Here is a 20,331-nt window from a genome sequence, read left to right on the forward strand (position 1 = left end):
GAAAAAAGGTTTCAGAATATTTCTTCATTGATAATTTTTTAGCCTTAAATTGTCCATATTTTGTAAATTAAAATCGCCGTGTGTTTAATTAAAGACGTTAATTAATTAGCAATAAATCCGTTTTTATATTGATACAAGTTTTTTTTTCACAACAGCCAACATTGATAGAGAAGCAGAAGATAGTTGAGAGAAGAATTTAATAATTTTAAACACCACTGCGCACAACATGCAAATAAAACAAATACAAATATGCCACTTCTTTGGGCTATAAGCATAAGTTAGTCGACCTTCAACAACAAACAACGCGCCACACTTAAACTTGGTAGTGTTGAAATTCTGCAATATTGCGAGCGGCGTAGGCGAATGAAACTGGCAAGAAAAACAAATTTGACCCCCGTGCTATTAAATTCCGTTCTAGAATCTTATTTTGTCTGTGTGCTCACTAGGCTTCAAAATAGCCCTGGCTTGATGTCCCAAATTTAAAAAAGAAATTAATTTAAATATTTTGTTATGGTAAATTAATGCACAGAGGGATTAATAACACGGTCTCCTTTTCAATGTTTTAAAAATTTGGTTAGGCTTTTCAACAAGAAATTTATCTTCTCTCCATTCATTTTTTACTCAACAACATTCTTTAGAAGAGTCTATATAAGTCCAAACAGTATTTTTAAGCAGGCGCACAGGTCGACTTTACAATACAGGGGAATACAGTTTAGGGGATCTCACATTATTACAGTTTATTCCGTGATAGACGTAGCAATTATCTAATAGCTAATTTAAATTCAAAAATCACGGAAATCACTAGACTGCTTAGAAAAAGACGAGTACGTTCTTTCTTACACGCGCTCATGCCACGATTTCTTCACGCGCTCTGCAATTTTGCAGCAGCATCATTGACTATTTCTATGCCTTTAATTCTCACGCGGGCGCAACGAATCCGAGGCCGGCAGCTCTTCGCAAGATTCGATTGCAAATATTGCACAGATTAAGTAAAATTATAACATTCTAAGTTTACAAGATTCACAAAGGGAAGGGGAAAATAAAATCACTTCACTACAAAAGAGGAATGTAGGAAGGACTTTGAAGCACAAATATATTGCGATAGGGGCGTACATTTTGCCCTATCAGCACACGTCAGTTTGCCTTGTAATTGTCAATTTGTTGCTGACAACAAACAAGCTTTTAGTTTTGATTGTCCATCGTGTGATCAAATGCGGGGCGAATCAACAGGTGTTGCGTTCGCTCGTTCTCGTCTTACTTGCGTTTTATTCATACGAGAGAAGCACACACGCTCGAATGCGGGGGCAGAACGAGGCGGAAAAGGGACCGGGTTTTGCACGGTATCAAAAAATAGACTCCGTGATCGGGGAGAAAAGCACCGAACCCGTTATTTCCAAGGGGGTGCTTGAGCAATCTTTGGTTCGTTCTTTTCCACTGCGTGCCAAAATTTCTGAAATCTGCACGTGTGGCAAAAACGAGGTGGTCGTCGAATGGCCACCCCATTTTCAATTTAGCACCCATTACGTTTTCAGCCTGAAGAACGACCTCAAAATTCAGCAAAAATCTGCTAATTTGATTAAAATTTTTGAAAATTTATTCATTTAATGTCAAAAATTTGGTAAACACTGGGGTGGTTTTGTGAACAAACAAACAAAAATCGCAACGTTTTAAAATCCATCTAAATTTCAACCGTGGAGCCTAGAATTTGCAATATCGATCCAACCAAAAATTAACCCATTTATCCTTTTATAAATTACTAAAAAAAAAATTAATTCCCGGCTCCTCCTATTCCATCAGCAAAAATTACCGCGACAAACCGCCAAAACGAGGTTTGAATGTCAAAGTCGCGTTTCTTTACCCATCCGGCTCAAGCACCCTGCGCCCTCAGGAGAGACTCGCGATTAAATTACACTCAGCATTTTGCGTCTCCTTGGAAGTGGGGCTTAGGAAATGACGCAGGAGTTGCGTTTCTCACCAGGCGTGGCAGCGGCGACCTGTCTCATTTTCTCGAGTTTTTCCGCGTCGATCGCCGCCGTTGTCGGTTTGTGGCTGGGCGAAGAGCCCGAGGCGGCCGGCAACGACTGCCGCCGCCGACGCTGCCTCAGGGCCGGACTCAGGTTGTACTTGACCTTGGCCTGGTTGAGCAGCTCCTGGAAGCACTTGGCCACATTGCGGTTGTCCTTGGCCGAGGCCTGCACGTAGCCGTGCTCCCAGTCGAGGGTGACAATTGATTCGGCCACCTCGCTCGAATCCTCCACCAGGTCAAGCTTGTTGCCGATCACGACGATCGGCACGCCGGAAGCACCCTTTGTTGAGAGGATGAGGTCGCGCAACTGGCGAACCTCTTCGAAGGACTCTTCTGATTCGTCCAGCGCATACACCAGGATGAACGCGTCTGCTGACGAGATGGACAGCGCGCGCATTGCAGGGAACTCCTGGGCGCCGGACGTGTCCAGAATGTCCAAAGTTAGGTGAACACCACCAACGTCAAACTCGCCGTGGTGCATTTCCTCCACAGTCCGCTTGTACCGGTCGGGAAAGGTGCCATACAGGAATTGGGAGATCAATGAAGTTTTACCTGTAAAATGTGACAAAGAAATATTATTGTAATTATTATAAAATTGTTGTGCACAAATAAAACAAAACGTCTGAAGATAAAATAAATAATAAATTATAATTTAAATTTATTTTTAAATTTTTAAAAATAAATTTAACAAAAAATTAAGTAAGGTGGAATTATTTGAAGACAAACTATGATCTATTTTGTAAATAATTATAATGAAATATGAAATGCTTCTTATATTTTTACTTTCAAATCTATGCAGTTGTAATAAAATTTAAATTTTAAAATTTATAGAACTTTTAAAGTGAATGAATAATTTTTTTATTTAATTATAATTAATTATATACACTTGAAAATCAAGGTCCACTCATCATGAAATTTTAATTGTTGCCGAGCTTTCTGATTGGGTACAACTTAACTTGATGTACCTAATCAGAGAGCCCAAACAACAATCAAAATTTTTTCATCGTTGGTGATGCGTAGACCTTGTTGAAATTTAAATCATAATAATGCATATTAAATTTAACCATTTTCAAATTGAATCGCTACCTGATTTTGTTGGCCCCATGACTACGATTTTGTGTCTGTGCTTAGTGACTATGTCCTTTGTGGCGGAGCACTCGTCAATGCTTGGGGAATGTCCGCCCCTTGGAGTCCCGCCGCCGTCATCGCGCCCCAGGAAGGAAGAAGGTTGGAGGCTGAAGCGCCGCTTAAATTGCCGGATGCTTCTCGTGCTGCCCGGCGGTGCCATTGTGGGCATTCGGGACAACTGCAAAAAAAATGCAAAAATGTTAATTCACTGTTTGGTCATAACTAGGCATGTCTTCTAATGAGATTTAAAGCATATTATTTTAAAGATTTTAAAGCGGTGATGGTGAAATTTCCATTTCATCGATGGACCGCAATCACACTTGTGAATTTGCGCCGACGGTTATTTGATCAGTGTGCACGCCCGGATGGCACGATTTAGTGGAAAGCACGGGATGACTGAACGCAATTGCCAATTATCCACGAGCAAACACATACTATGCGCCCACGACCTCCAATCTGGCAATCTGTCTGTTCCACTGCAGGAAACCACTAAATAATGAACGTGTCCAATTCGTCGTTCGTAGCATGGGGAAAATTAAATGTTAATTCTCGTTTGATTTGCGCCAACGAGGATTACGGTCACAAATTTCGAATTGATCAGAATAAGCAAATTTTGAAATTTATACCCGTTTGAATATGTGACTGGCATTAAAATTAACAACTTGTTAATTAAAGAGACACTTTGATCTCGCTTTTCCGTGCGTGGCCAAAAGTTTTCGCCAAAGACCGTCTGTGTCGGTTTTGCGAGTGACTGCTTTCCAGTAGCGCGAACTTAATTGCAAGCAGTTGGGACCATTGCAAACTTTTTGGAAGGTACTTGTGAAAAATGAGCGTCGCAAACTAAATTCTTACTGCGGCGGGGTAATTTTGCCGCAGCTGATTAAAATTGCAAGTTTGGCGCCCGGAGCTGCTTCAGCCTCATTATTGTTGCAGAGTTTGCCGTCAGATTTGCGTGTGCCAGTTCGCGTACGTTTTATTTGCCCAATGCCAAGGCAAATATTTGGCCAGAGATTCGCTCGGTTTATACGGCTAATTGGCTGTAGAGACGCGCGCACACATTTCCCAAAGTTCCACACTTGAGGAAACGTACCGAACTGCGAGAAGCGACACAAAATTTTTTTTGCGACCGCCAAGCGAGAGAGGTGAATCGCTGGGGGCGACGAGAAATTAGTTCTGTCTGGAGATGCTAGGCTGCGATTACGGGGCTCACTTGCGCCTCGATCTGACGTCTCTCAAGATTAATCCCCGAGGAATCGCGTTCTTGCCAACATGCAAGCAAGACGACCGGTTTCGCGCCTTCGTGTTTTCCCTTTGCCCTTTTACTCTGATGGCGAGCCAAATAAGCTTGATTGCGTCGTCCTTCTGTCATTTGGATCCGGAGACGAATCAGAATGTGGGCGTCGTTCAATTTCCATAAGTCACAAGCCCACGCCTCACCCCTTGTAAAAAACACTCGCAAGAGAAATAAATAATTTCCATCTTTTCCTCCCCTCTCTAGCGCTGGATGGAGACAGAAGAGCGAGTGTGAGCTTTAATTGCAAATTTCACGCCCGACTGGCACTTGTCAAGTGTCGCAACTGTGCTCACTCTTGTTTGTTAATATTGTGCGTCCTCTCTCCCAGTCGTGCGCAAATACACTCAGATGTCGTTCCATCAAACTAATTAGGGCTAATAATTAAACACACCTTTGCACCAAACAGGCGTCGATGTGCCCTCGAGTGGCTCTCTGCTCGCCTCTGTGGGCCGCGATTTGAAACAACAAACAACCCACGTTTCAAACGAACCAAACTGATTAACAAAGTTCAAATTATGCCACACTATATCATGCAAATTAAGCAGAAAAAAATCATGTCATTTTTATAATTATGAAGCGATTTTATTTTTTCCATACCAATTATTTTGATTAACTAGTTAGCAGAACTCGCGGTAATCAATTTAGAATATTTAAGTCTTAATGTTAGAATTATATGACTCGGGAGCAAATTTGTAAAAATTTAAATAATCTCGAATTTTTGTGATAAAAAATTGGTGGACATATAAATTTTCTGTGAAGTCAATTTCTTTCTTACACTTTCCATCAGACTTAGGCCAAGGGCAAGTGACTCTCACTCCGCTGGTCGATTTCATCAGCAGAGGCACACAAGATATACGACCAACTTGATGACAAGGATCGCTCCCTGGAGCTCAATCTATCTGACTATGAATCTCTCAGCAGCGCAATCTACCCAAGTTAAAAGCTTTCCTGTTGTGCGACAAATATAAATTCAGTTCAAATTAATCCCAGGGGTGGGTGCTAAATTTTTTCCCCAAATAAAACGCACATAACCCACCTAACGATTACAACAAAACAAGAGTGCCTGTGCTCAGGTGCGACGAGCAGAGGCTCCTTTTGCAAAATTTAATCGGCGCAGCCACTCTCTTCGATGGAACACGTTCGCTAAGCGGCTTATTTTCGAGCCTGGGTGATTAAAATTTGATTAACTGGTTAAGCTGATCTGTAAAACACTGAAAAGGGCGCATTTGCATTTTTCGTCCATTTGATCCGATGCTCCCGCCCCTTCCATTAAAAAAGCACTTTTGAGTTGTGACGTTCGTTTCTGCGCAAAAGGGCATTAGCATTTGGAAGCATCACGTCCAGCCCAATGGAGTGCAAACTTTCATCAAATTAAACGCCGGCCGCGTGGACGAGCAGAACGTTCCTGGAATAATTTGCTGGCTTTTAATATATTACACGACGGGACAGACATTCATAAAACACGCGGGCGGAGTGAAATGCAAACAGCTTTTCGCGACGAACCGATTTAATAAGCGTGTGCTGTGCGCGCGGCCTAATCAAATAAACGCGTCTCGCGCCCATCGATCGCGCTACTCCTCCGCCCGCGCAATCGTCCTTCTCTCGCTCGAGCGTGAAAGCATTAAAAAAAACCATGCTTATTTTTAGAGATAGAGAGGTTTAAGAAGTGTAACGCAATTAAGAGTGGAGTGCGAGAAAAATTAAGAGAGAGGGAGAGAGCCGCTGCTCGCAGAGATTAACTTTTTAATCGCTCAAACGCCGTGCCTCGTTTGGCCTTGCCACCCTGCGATTGCCCACTTTTTATTTTTTTTTCTGCTGCGACGCGGGAAATAAAGTTAACACAACTCGAGGCAGAGCAGCACTCGTCCTGATTTGAAATATAAATTGAAGCGACAACAAACTCCTTTAGATTTCTCTGTGTGCTTACGCAGCAAATGGGCCGACAGTAGCATCTCCAATGTGTAAAAAAGCAAGATCAGGTCAAAAGATTGTCAAATTAAAACCAGATTATATTAAATTCTGACTTTCTATGTTATTTTTCTTTTAGTTTAGATAAAAATATTATTAATAATTTTCTTTAATTGAATAATTTATTATATATAAATAATTAATTTGATATAATAACTCATTTTAATGAAGTAAAACATTTTCATTTTGTTGCACATAAAGACGGAAAATAGTTATGTAATTAAGTATACCTAAAAAAATCCATTCAAGTGTGATTTTCTTTAAATTTAAATTTCTTCCAGAGAAAAATAACAATTTAGATTTCTACCTTTGCTCTTAAAACACTAGAGAATAAAGTTTGCCACATATATGCAGTTTTTGAGGTAGCAAATTGAGTTTTTAAGAAAGATGCAAATCTTTGTGCTCGATATGTCTAATCTAAAATCTTTCAACATTTTTAAAAGCCCGAGTTGTCAAAGAGCCACAAAAAAGAGCTATTTTTGGCGCCGAAACGCCTGCGGTGGAATGTTCGGGGACTCCGCGTGTGATTTTTCCTTTTAATGGCTGGGTGCGAATCCGCGGTGCTCAGCGGGAGAGAGGATAGCGCCTGCAGGGCTCGCGGGTAGGCAACCGGGCGGGCGCGCCGAGCGAAAGGATGCGCCGCGATTCCGCGAGCGCTTCGATAAAAAGAATGGGTGAAAGAGAGATATCGAGCCGAGACAAAAGCAATTTCGCCGCTCTCAAAGGGAGGAAGGAAGTCGCCTTCAAAGGCGCATTTCCGCGAAACATCCTTTTTGTTTTGACGCTAATTACTCGAGCGCATTGAAAGTCGACTAGATTTTTCTTGAAAACCTGTGCTGATAAAGGAGAATTTGCAGTTGCAAATTTTTAACAAGAAAAAAATTGCTGCCGTTATAAACATGCACTTTTTATGTCATCATAAAATAATTAAAATGTATACGCGCTGAAGCACCGCCGGCAGCTTGTTTGATTCTCAAGGCGTTTTCAGCAGACCCTCTAGGCTCCTAATTAAAAGTTAACAACGCCAAATTTGAAAGCGCTCAAACAATTGAATCATTCACGAGCGCCCGACGGTCGCTTGCTGCCTGCCTCACTCTGTGAAAGAACTTTTCGCGTCTCGTGGATATTTTATTAAGTCAGGCTGCGACAAACTTGGGCCTTGTAGTCACTCAAAGGCAACGAATATTGCTGTTGGAAAATAAAGCTCTTATCCATGAAAGTGGAGTACGTGTGCAAAAGATTCAAAACTGTTTGCTTTCGCTACAATGAAAATCCTTGAAAAAAAAAAACGCTTTTAAATTGAAAGAGGAACATTATTTTTATTTGAAAAAATAAAATCTAAGAAGGTTGGTCTCTTATAACCTATTTTTTTGTATAATCTTTTTCATCAAGCACATCTATGTGCTGTTCCAATCCTTATTGGAGAGTGAAATTATTAAAACTAATATGAAAGATATCTATTAATTTCTTTTGTATTTTTATAAAAGAATTATTTTTTTAACTATAGTTTCCGATTTTGCAATTTGATTGTATTTTCTCATTAGAATGCAAAAGATCAATTAGTATGAAATATCAAACAAAACCAAGTTGCCAGAAAAGCTAAATTAGATTATTACGCTGAGAATTTTTTATAAAACTAAAGAGTGGTATAAAGATCCACTAAGCTTCTCAATGCTCAGCTTGGGCTTTGAAAATTATTTCTTTGTTTTCGAACGCATGTGTTGTCGCCCGCCACAAGCGCATAATGAGAGTTTGCAACAAAGTGCCGTAGGCTGGCGCAATTCATCATCCGTCGGCAGTCGTGAGGGCAATTAGAGCTTTGCACAGATGCGTGTCTATCGATCGCTCGTCTCCCTTTGTGCAGAAAAAACTGCTGCTTCTTCTGGCCGCCTCGAATCGATCACCCGCCGCACTCGCAGCTGCGACCGTGTGATTCTACCCGAGTTTCTCTTTATCCTTGCTTTGCTAATTTCAACTAAACAAACAAACCTTTTCCTCTCTGTGTATACGCCACATTTCCCACTCATCCACGCACGTTTTCAGTTAAAGGTCATGAAATTTGTTTGAGAGCAGGATTCCGCCTCTGCAGCATTTCGCATGCAAAAGCATTTGAGCAAACAAGACTAAATTCCAGTCGTAAATCTCACTCGGTTTTTCATGCCCCGAACTCTATACTGCAGGCTCTTTTGATATTTATCTTTAAAAAATTTTATACCCAAAAGCTACTAAAGCAAACAAGACCTGCTGTATTTTGCAAACTCTGGTGGTGACGGGTGCGCTTACCGATTAACGGAGGCCTTACGAAAATGGGATTGACGCGGTTTGGGCCCGCTTTTGAAGTGTCATTCACGTCCCGAGATCAAAACCCAACGCGGCTTCCAGTTGCGAATTCCACCTTTGTGGAAATTCCACCATGCAAACTAAATTCGCAATCTGCGCTCGCTCTTCGTGCTGCTCTTTAGATTGCGTCCATTTTTTGCCCGTCGTCCCCTTTCTGCGTTGGAGGCAGAAATAAATAAATCCACTGTCCGTGTTCCAGGAATAATAGGCCCTTCAGCCAGCGATAAATCTGCACCCGTCCGTCGGGACGCGAATATTAACCAAACTTAAGCACGGCCCCTCTTGTCACTTTTTCTTTCCATTTCCAGGAAGGAAAAGTAGGGTGTCCAATAATATATCCATCATAGAGAGAGGAAAGCAAAGAGGAAAAGAGAGCGAATCGATATGCCTGGCGAAAATAATACACTCGTCAAGAAACTTATTCAGCCGAAAGAAGGTCCTATTCGACAACGGAAAGTTTGGTCCGAGAGGGGATCTTCAGCGGCGAGTTCCAGCCTGGCAAAATGAGGAAATTGGCTTTTCCTTTACCCTCTACCCTATCATTGAGTCACGCACTTCTCAAGCAGACTCCAGATATTGCAATAAGAGTATATTCCATCAGAAAAGACCATACACAGAGAGACGTGATAGTTTTCCATAACAATTTGAAGAAATTTTTAATACGCTACGTTTCAAAAGTTAAACCATAAAAGTTCTTCCACTTTTCTAAGCATCTCTAAATTTCATACTTGCAGCGCATTTTTTCCCCCTCAGGCATACTTTTTAAAGTATTCAAATAACGTAAAATAAAATAAAATGTAGAAAATAGTTAAGCAGGTTGTTGGGTAAACTTTTAAAGTCCTTCTGCTGTTTTTTCACGAGAGACGCAAAGTTGAATCTTGCAAACTCTCATTACCATTCATGAGCTATAAAAGCGGCTTGTGCTTACAATTGCCGGTCAGAGTTTATGGTCGCAAAATCCCGCACAAGGTCAGGCGCACGATGCAACGCGCACTCTTTTTATTAGATCATCTCGCGGAGCTGCTGGTGTCGTAAAGCTGTGTGCATAAATTTCTCGGTTCAGTCGTGCAATGGAATTCTGATGCACGCTGCTCGCAGTTTCATCAACTGGCAGGTGGGAAAAAATAAGGGATATGAATTATTCTCGCGGCTGGTGCACACGTCTAGCTGCTTCTATCTACCTGTTGCTTGGTGCTAAAAATAGAGTCGTTTGCTGTCTGATTCCGAGCAAGGGTGTGTTGTGTTGCGTGCCCGTGGGAATGCGCGGCGACGGCGGAATAACAAAGCACACCCCTTGATCAGGAACGCACAATGCACTTGTTCTCTGTCATGCACGCACGAGCCCTTTTTTGTTTCGCCTACCGAGCTCTCTCGAAAAGGATCTTAATCCCCTCAGCCCTCAGGTGCGCGTCTCTCGAACAGTCTTACATCACCGTTCGTTTTAGGAAATTCTCTGCGACTGATTTCTGATTCGGTAGATTCGAAGTTTAATTTCAAAGTAAATTTTCCAAAAAAATAACTTATTATGTACACGAGTTTTCAAGCGAATTAAACTAATTAAATTGATAGCAAAAACTCCAAGTTTGCATTTTTTCCGATTTTCAATATCAAAAAATGTTTTTTTTTTTTATTAATTTATTTAGTCAGTTAAAATTGGAAAAAGCAAAAGAAATCAATAGCAGGCTTTTACATTGAAAATTGTTTTGTGTAGAGCATTATTTGTGGGACAACTAATTAATCCAACCAGATGCTTATTTTGAAAGTTTGATTTGATGCCGAGGCCAACCCACAAAAGCAGTTCCACAAGGCAAGTCTGCAAACAAAGTGCCGAAGCCCAGTGAGACGCGGGGTGGCTTGGAAATGCCAAAGTGCTACGCACCGCACGGGGTAATTTCAACCCAGAGACAGAACTATGCAGCGGGAGGGCGGCTAATCAAATTATTTGGGAGCTGATTGCGGGCGCGAGACGTGCCCTGGCCTTTTATTGACGAGAGTCCGTAAACACACAGCCGCGATTACACTCTGCGAGAGACTGAAAAGATATATAATATAATTGCCAGGCTCAAGTGTAGGAGGAATAAAGGGACAAAATCCAAATGAAGCTTCACTAAAATTGGCGTCAAGTAGTCTCTCATTGTCAGTTAAAGAGAGAGGAAAATAATTTAGTCGTTTGATGGGTTCTAAGTATCATTGAGCTGCCGACTGAGTCAGAACAGTAACGCAATCAGCCAAGGTCAATTTTGATATACGGCGGAATAATGCGCAGTAAATTGGTCGCGGCTCACTTCGGCCTGATGATAAGCCCCAAGATAAACCACCATATGGCTTCTGCTGGCTTTGCAATGCAAATAATGTATATTGCCCAAGTTGAGAAGCTCGTCAAGTTGAGCCTCGCATCGCCAAATTACTGCTCATCAACCCCCGTACAACATTCATCACTTGATAATAAAATGAATGAATTAAAAAGTCACTGAATTCATTTTGGAAGTGTTGAAAATATATTCCAAGAACTCATTCGGCTTCCAATGCTCCGATTTCCTGTTGTGTATATTATATTTAACAGCAGGTTTTGAATGCAGATAAGTTCACAGGCTCAAATATTGAATTTCTTTCCTCAACTCGTAGCTCAAAAGTGTTTTCAATTTATTTAGAGCTTGTATAAAAAAAAATGTTGAATGAATGAATTCACTTCTCCCATTTCTGTAATTTGATAGCGGTGACAGAGCTACAGAGAGGAAAGGAAATAACCTTAGAGATGCGTGTAGGGACTTTGCGAACTGAAATATATCATTTTTAAACCTTCAAAAACAGCTTCAGTTGCAATGCGTAGAACGTTGAATGAAATAAAAGTCAGAAAAGCTTTTGATTAAATCACACTGACGATTAACTTTGACTTGACAGGCCTTTGAGTAAAAATGCAAATGAAGTAATATCATCGCCAGTGTTGGCGACAGGCGGAGAGAGAACGATGCAAACTGTTGCGAGAGGGCGAATTTTTGAAATAATAACCCGGCCGTGATGGGAAAAGTTTCTCACCTCGTGTTTCTTCCCTTTTCTCGCCCTCTATAGTTCTGCGCGGCACTCTTCGTCTTCTCTTTCAGCAAAAGAGAAAAGAGAGCCGCTGATTTGGCGCTGTTGAGGGCGTTCTTATACTATTACGTTCATGAAAAGGTACATTTATTCTTCCTTCCGCCAGAAACCTGGCTTACTTTTTTGCCCCAGAGAGCTGTGCATTTTAATGAAGAGAATCTCAAACAAAAAGTTAACTGGGAAGGGCTTTATTTGAATTTCTCACTAACAGTAAGTCGGCGAAGGGTCTAAAATTTAAAATAGACCTTCAAAAAGGGCCACGAGAGGTGACTATTTTGTCTCCTGAAATAAAACAGAAACCGCGAGCTTTTTGGCTGGGCACGCTATCGATCCGCAGCGCCTCTCCCTTGTTATCAAAAGTGAAAAGCAACAGCCTGACCATTTGCCAGAGATGAAAAGAGACTCTCAATAAAATAATTATCGCGTTTTTCACTTGCAAAACTGACATGAATCCGTCCTCTGCAGGATTGACTAACGTGGCATAATAAGAAATGCACAGCGCATGATACCACATTAAGTTTTGCAAAATTGCACGTAATAGACAATAAGGAGTGTAACAAATTATTACCACAACTCATCATCAAATAATCTTTCTCTAAATTAAAATTTGTGCGGAAAATTATTATTTAAGGAATTTTAATTACGTTTTTTATTTATTGCTAAAAATATCAATTTTTCCCTTTTTGGTGACCTATTTATCTCCAATTTATTTAGCTTCATTGAATTAAATTTTTTAAAAGCCATCGTTTCCATCTTTATTATCATTGTTTATTCTTCACAAGTAGTCATACATGAAAGCGGGAAAAAAAATGTGAAGAAACGGCAGCACCTCTGGCGAACACGTCGCTAAAACGCGATCTGTATGGCAGACAAATTATAAATTCACCAAAGATAAAATTTATTAACCGTATTTTGCTTAAAATTCAAGTACAAAGAGTCTATCTATTAGTTTATCGCTCCCTCTGCAGAAATACTTTTAAAATTCAGGTGAGGACGAAAGTCTCTGGGTTTATTGCTCCCATGTCCCTTCCAAAGATGAGATCAATTTTTGCCGCTTTGCTCTCAACCCAGCATCGAGATGGGAGTGGACTCAAGCGGATCGCGCGTATTTGCAATTTGCACGTTCTTCTTTAAGGGTGCTCCGTGACGTAGACGGACAACTCGTCAGTTTTAACAGAGGCTGCTGAAATATTCTGAAGAGCAAACAACGCGCCGCTTCTTCACCAAGTTCTTTTAACCTGGGAACGAGTTAAAGAGGCGCTGTGGCATTTTCAATTAAGGAGATGTACCTGCTCTGAATGAAAATTCTTTTACAACGCATAAAAGATTAAATTTAAAGGGAGCAATTAAAAATTTATAGCGGAAGTAATGCGACGTACGGTATCCCTTATCTTTAACAGAGCTGTATTAAGTGAACTAGCATAATTATAATAAATTTAAACTAAATACATTCAAATTAAGAGTTGCAATGTTTATGCAAAATTATAATATTGACCATGCACACAATATAAATTTAAATTGTATTTTGGGATTCAGAGTAAAATGAGAAACCAACCACAATTTAACATGGCTCAAATAAGCTATTCAATGTTGCACCTTCCTTGAACACGTGGTGACCAAAAAAACTCTCATATTTATAGATATTCTCTCTTGTTATCATACACCGTCCTAAATTTAACCTTTTGAGGAGAACGTGTGGGCGCCCAAAATAACTCCCCCTTGGCTCACTTTTTAAAAGAGAGCAAATAGGTTTCCGCGAGAGCTGATATAAAAAAAGAAGCTACTAATGTTGGCGAAAAGAGCCCTTTGTTCCACGCAGGTGCACGATGAGGGCGCCGCGCATTCAGAGAAAATGAAAGCCGGCAGCGCTTCAGCTGGAAAAATTACGCGTGTCTTTGTACAAGAAAAAAATTGCTCGATCCACCTGCGCGCGCTAATCTAACAGCAAGAATTCCTTCCGGCCCGACGATGCAAGATGGAAAAAGGGGCTCACGTCGCTACATACAAAAGGAGAAAAATCGGTATCTTTTAAATTATGTTTTTTTTTTCTCCCTTTTACTTGCTAATTAAAAGCGATCTGACGAGAAATTGGTCTTTTCCATCTGCCGGTGTTTTAATTCCGGCCGTGCTGAATAATTAAATGGGCGATGCGGATTCGCAAGAGCTCCATTACGCGGATTGAAAATCCGGCAGCTCTCCCGCGGGAGGTCGGCGCCACAGGCGGCGCTATATTTTGCAATCTGCGCCTCAGACCCCCCCACACACACGAGATTTCCATTTGTCGCCGCGTGCGATCTTAATGGCGGCGTACCATTAGGTTTTGAGTGTTGTCCCGTGTTTCATTTATTTGCCCGATCGCGCTACTGCAATAATATTCTCCTTGCGGTGCGCACAAGGGGAGATAAAGGGCTGCGCGCTTCAGATAGCGAGTGCGTGGGACGGACAAGCTCCAATGGCACACTTTTGTGCTGCGCGATAATAAAAATCACAGCGGCGGGCTGGAGAGAGTGCACCGATTCCAGTTCCCATTTCACGTTTGATTGCAGTGTTTTATTTATTCGCAATTGGCGATGCGGGATGGGTGTGCGTTGCAACAAGGTTGCTTTCAAGCTGTGACCTTGTAATAAACACAATTTACTTTTCTATGAGTTAGGTATAGCATATAATAAATTTTACTAATGCCTGATTGCAAGGACGCAATTTGGGATTTTCAGTTTCTAGAATGTGGAGTGGATTACAATATAAATAGTGCAAGATAATACCACTATCAGCCTTAATCAGGAGTGGTGGTAAGTTACAAGAAATCATATCTCACTGAAGCTAAAAGTAAATATTTAGTTTTAATAAGCAAAAGTGCTGATTCGCCATTTATTTATATTTATGATGGCAATAAATGGTTTTATTGTTATTTTTTTTTATTATTGAGGCTCGGTAGAGATTCGATAGATAGATACGCATAGCTGCTTATTTGATTTATGGATAATAAATTATTTGCAACGAGAAAACTGCCCGGTGAAGCATTATGCCACAAGATGATGTGACAATAGAATATACAAAATTTAAATGTAAATTAATGTGTACTTGTTTTTGCGCATTCCCCGTGGTTTAATTTCAAATATGAGAACATAATACTTCATATCTCTAAATTTTTAAATAACTGTGAATAAAAATATTATTTCGTCTAGATGATACAGGAAATTTTGTTTCTATAATAACCATCAAGCTCTACAGGCAACATCGATAAATAATACACAAACTTATAATAAATTTTTTGCTTTGCAACTTAACAGTGGCATCCAAAATAATTTTAAAAGCATTTATTGCTATAGTTTGGATGCTTATTGTGTGGTCGGTTTGATTATTTTAATGAAAGTTTTTACATATTTATAGATTATATTTAATGACACGCTTCTTTCGTGGAGAATCGAATACCTCATAAATTGCAAGATTTTGTAATAAAACAAATGATGCATAAGTTGCGCAAGTTTATTTGGAACAATAAGTAGGAAATTGGTATTCCCTGCAAAAACTTAAAGTTTGTGTCTGAATAGACAAGGAGTAAAATTTTGGAAAACATTTATTCACCAAAAGTCTTTCAGAAAAATTAACGTTTAGCCTTAAGTCAGTTAAGTCTCTAGGTTAATCCTATCTGAATTTTTTCAAGACAAGGTTCAGCATGGTTCGGCACCAGTTGCATTATATTGATCGATTAAGGAGAAGCGCATGATATTTAGTAAAATCAGTGCATTTGTTTGATTGTTGAACCCTGGAGTCAAATGTGGTCTTTTATATGGTTTGAATTGGCCAAAAGAAGTCAAGCAAGCCCCTCATTCCTCTTTGCAATAATTTTCCCCTCATTTTTTTTATGCAGTGCAGACTGTCAAATTTTTAGCTATAAGTGCATCGTCTCGGGCCATTAATTAGCAGTAGACCCTCCTTAATTGCGATTAATTTAGAAGTTTCTTTTACATCACATTCGGGTTTTTTGTTACATGTTACAGACGAAAATTTCCGCGAATTTTTCAATATTGAACTCCATAAATAATAAAATGGCTATTTTAAATAAACCACATTTCTATAGAAAAAAATATTTTCTGCCTTATTGTTTTTCTGTGAATAATTTTTATGGCTTAATTTCCATGACAATAACTTATTGGTGCAATTATTAAAGCATAGATGCATTCATATATCATTTCTGCAAAACCGTAAAGTTTAGACAGTTTGTAGTGATTTATTTAAAAAAAAAAGTACATAATTTTATGACCTTTTATATCCTAAACTGGTTGCAACAGCTGGATTCAAGAGTTTATGTTGCCCCTATGACCATAAAATGATGCACAATTGGCACAGAAACGGCGACCGTGAAAAATTTGCCAGCATGAAAGAGAGTGGTGGAGGCGCGTGCGGTTAAAGATTAAAGCGCGCGCCGGGTGAAAGGCCCTAACGAATGGCTAATTCAGCAGAGATCCGCTTTCAAAGTGCCGAGAGCCCTTGCAATGCAAATCGAGCCCTTACACACAACACGTGGCCCAGGTCAATTGCTTCTGCTCGAAGCTAATCCGGAAAAGAGGCGATTAATTTATGCGCTTCGACTCAGCAGAGGCAGGTGCAGCTCAGATAGATACAAAAATGGCTGTCTAATCTCCAGCGAACACAATAGGCATTTGCATATACCAGGCATCGACTCGAGTTTTCCCAGAGAGGAAAAATAAGTGTTAACGCTGACGTTGCGCCTTGAGAGCTCACGTCAAGAAAAGTGGCAGACAAAGCGTTGAGCAGATGCAAAATAATCCGCTGAAAAGCAGCACTGCGCAGAACATGCTCATTCAAATGCATGCATAAATTTGCCATTGTGCGCAAAACGAGAGCGGCGCAACAATTTCGACACGAGCTGTCTGCCTGGTTTATACAAAAAAAAAAAACATCCTTTCTCTCGCTCTATGCTGATATCCACCTTCGTCTTGATGGTTCATTATTTGGAGCTGCGGGCAAACAGCTCACAGGTCTGCGCGTTTCCCACATTTTTTGCTGACGGCTCTTAAAACGACAGCTAGAACAATGTCTTTCCTTGTTTCCCCTTTTCTCACAATTAAGCCGTTTCTTCATTTTAACCAGTTTTACCACTTTAGCAAGAAGGAAAAGATAAGAGTAAGAGAGAATAGAGGCCCTGGAGAAAAAGAAATTATTTTTTGAAACAGAAATTTTTCGACAAAAAACTTCTGGGTCAGAACTCGTCAGTTTTTTACCGCCTTTTGTTAATTAACAAAAAGCAATCAAGTAATTTTGATAAAATCTTCGTACTCTAACCCTATGGAGAAGAATCAAATGAACAAAAAGTACTGAACATGTAATTAATGGACAAATAACCCGTTTCTGTCAACTTTCCAATCACAATCATATATTTTTCTAAATCCCTATTCTTTGTTAAATTTTTAATAATAACTGGACGAATAACTGGATTAATTATTTTTCTCTTTGTTCTTAATTTCTGATCAATTTAATACATACCCTATGGCATTCGATTTTTCGGCCCTTTGAATGTGCACGAAAGCGAAAATAAAACTTGCCATCGCTTATGTTATGGTTTGTGTGTCGGCGTTGGTGATAAAAGCAGCAGTGTCACAAAGGGTTGACCTTTTTACATAATTATCGCGCGCGGTGTCTCTCTGTGAGTCGCGGGCGGCAAGCGGGTATTGGGAACACCGTATATGCGCGACGTGCACTATCGCTTCGTTATCGGCACTCGCTGCTTTTTAATTAAGCGCCCAATTGCTCGGCGACTGACACTCCGGCGCTTTTCCGCCTCCTATATAGAATCCGCGACCTGCTCGTCATGTCCGCGGCTTCCAATCAATTAATTTGGCAAAGTTTTCGGGGCGGGTGCAGCCGTCGATGGAAATGCCAAAGTTCGTCTCATTGTCAGAGTTCTGAATGCACTTCTTTGAACAAGTTTTTTTTAAATGCCAAGAAAAAAGTCGTGTGGCTTTTGGACTTTTCTGCAGGGAAAGGAATAATTCCTTACAAATTCACCCCTACTAAACCCTTTTTGTTAGTCCAAGTTTATTAAAGAAAAAAATATTGACGAATTTTTCTTTACACACAAAGCGGGAAAAGAACTTCAAAGTTGCCCATTTTCTTTTCCTTACAAAGACAAGTTTCGAAAATAAATAGAAATTACCTTAAGTTAGCCAATTTTTCTGCTCCGTATTGAATAATTCATATATAATTATCTTTATTTCAGATAATTTTTTATTTATCACTAAATCTTTAATAATTCATTTTCTAAATATTAATAAAAATGGAAAATTGATGGCATTTGTTGAAATTATGCTGTGTAAATAAATAACACGAAGATTTTCAAATTGGTTGAAATGTTTGCTAAAATAACTGAAAATAGAAAACTCTGTTACGTTTGTTCTTTGAGTGGTTAATTCTGAAGCCTGCCAAATTTGTTGCTTTCAATAAGACATTCCATCTTAAACTTTGCTCTTCTGCAATATTACACTTTTGTATAAACGTCTCTCGCTCATTTGTATTCCAAGAACAAACTGGTGTGAGGATGAGAAAACACACATCTTTCCACACAACCTGAATGGAAATTTTGTCGGTTTTGTTTAGCAAGTATTATTTGCCCTGGAGAGAACGGCACTCGCTCAGAATCGACTTTATTTTTTACTAGCCGCGCGCTAGGGGAAACGGCGAGAAAACATTGCGGTGCAAAGAAAAAGCCTAGGGTTGTGTGGGAAGGGGATGCATTATTTTTGGTCCGGCTTCCGTTTTGTTTTGCAATGCAGGAAGTTTGCGAGCGAAATTCGATTTTGTTGCACCTGGTCTGTGCTATAGCACTTTATGGTGTGCACTTTGAAAACTGTGTTGTTCATATAATATATCGAAAGAGCAGAGGAAATGCGATTTGCGAAAACTTTCTTGGCCCGATAAAATCTAGCCTGGCAATTTCCCTCCCCGGGAGCAACAGGCGAATCTTTAAAGTTGCGGCAGCGACATCAGTCAAATGGAATTCAGCACCAGCAGAAACGCTGTCAGCCGCTTTGGCCATGTGATTAATTGCATCGCTAATGCGGCTCCGAATCCGCGAAAAAGAAAAACGTGTTTGTTCTGCGTGTGGAAATAACAACGTGACGAGTGCGCGGGCGGGCGCTCCATTAGAGGCAAAAAGGGTCCATTAACAATAATATTATAATAATTTACAAAAAAAGCCTCCTGCTCTCTTTGTTATCGCAAAGAAAAATGATTGATGAGTTTAAAAAAATGTGGAAGAGCAAATTTTTGCTTCAAATCTCAAATTGTACTTTATTTTATTTATTTATTAATTTTTTTTTTTTTTTTTTTTGAAATTGCACACAAATTTAAACGCCACTATTATCTGCAACACTTTTTTGTTCTTGACAAAATTTTAACAGTAAAATTTCTAAAAATAATTTTGGTGTTAACTTTTTCTGCAATATCTTAGTTCTATATTTATTTATTTAGACAGTTTTGAATTAGTCAAAGTAAAGAAACTGACCGTGGTGCTGTTTGGAGTCCGCGAGGCGGAGTGTGGTGCCTCGTTCCTCGCAGGGCACGTCGACTGCAAGTGGAGGACGATAGCGCGGAGTGTCGAGTGAGCCGAGCGCAGCCCAGGGGCTCGGCCTTCCCCACCTTCGGCCCGCGCCGCTTCCTTCCCCTGACGGCAACAGGCTGCGTGTCGACTCGACAAGCAAAATTCACACAACGCACTCTCTGCTCTGCTTTTCTCTCACCCTCGCGCACTCTCCGGTTCCCCACGCATTGCATTTAATTTTCCGGCAACCCCAACACACAAACACGATTCACCCGACAAACATGTATGGGCCGCCGCGGTTGCCAAATTTGTGTAGTTAAAAATTAGGCTTCGACTCGGTCAATGGTCAATGTGTTTTTATTTTGCTTTCAATTGCAGAATTTAATTAATTTGAAAATTGGTTTTAATCCCGGAAAGGGAAGTAAGGGAAGTTAAGTGAACGTTGGCGCCTATTTATGTTGAGTAAAATAAATTTTAATTTAACAAATGTATTGATTTTTTATATATTTTCCAAAATTCTGTATGTTTCAATTTATATTTGAATTTTTGTAGATAATATAAGTCAATCTGAAGTAACGTTTCAGGTATTAAATTAATTTTTTTACTTAGGCACTATTAGATAGCGTTTAAGATTAAATTTTTATTATTTGAGTTATAGAAGGAAAAATTTAAATATTTTTTTAATAATTCTTCTATCACATTGTGTTAGTAATTTTAAGTAAGCTAAAAACCACTTGATTAACTTTATGTAAAATTGCATCGGAAATATTCAGGTTCATTTCAATAAGCATCGCAACTAGTATGTATTGAATATTTGTTATTTTTCAAAACTATAATAAATTTTATGTTAAATTCATGTTTTTTGTAGGTTGTTAATTTTACTTTCATTAAAAAAATCCTGATCAAATTTCAAATAAATGACTT

At 39.7% G+C, this 20,331-nt stretch overlaps 1 protein-coding gene across 1 annotated transcript; it reads right to left on the reverse strand.

Annotated features, from left to right (window-relative positions):
• Window positions 1-78: 78 nt before the first annotated feature.
• Window positions 79-19,530, reverse strand: LOC132199369 (ras-related protein Rap-2a). Its single transcript, XM_059624021.1, has 3 exons — window positions 19,372-19,530; window positions 3,113-3,332; window positions 79-2,578 (listed from the first exon to the last, which is right to left on the reverse strand). Exons 2-3 carry the CDS (start codon window positions 3,321-3,323, stop codon window positions 1,944-1,946), a joined length of 846 nt encoding a protein of 281 aa, XP_059480004.1. The 5' UTR covers window positions 3,324-3,332; window positions 19,372-19,530; the 3' UTR covers window positions 79-1,943.
• Between the last annotated feature and the right edge of the window lie 801 nt (window positions 19,531-20,331).

This window comes from Neocloeon triangulifer, unplaced genomic scaffold (genome assembly GCF_031216515.1).
Source record: "Neocloeon triangulifer isolate White Clay Creek 2 clone unplaced genomic scaffold, ASM3121651v1 ptg000014l, whole genome shotgun sequence".
Taxonomy (NCBI): Eukaryota; Metazoa; Arthropoda; class Insecta; order Ephemeroptera; family Baetidae; genus Neocloeon; species Neocloeon triangulifer.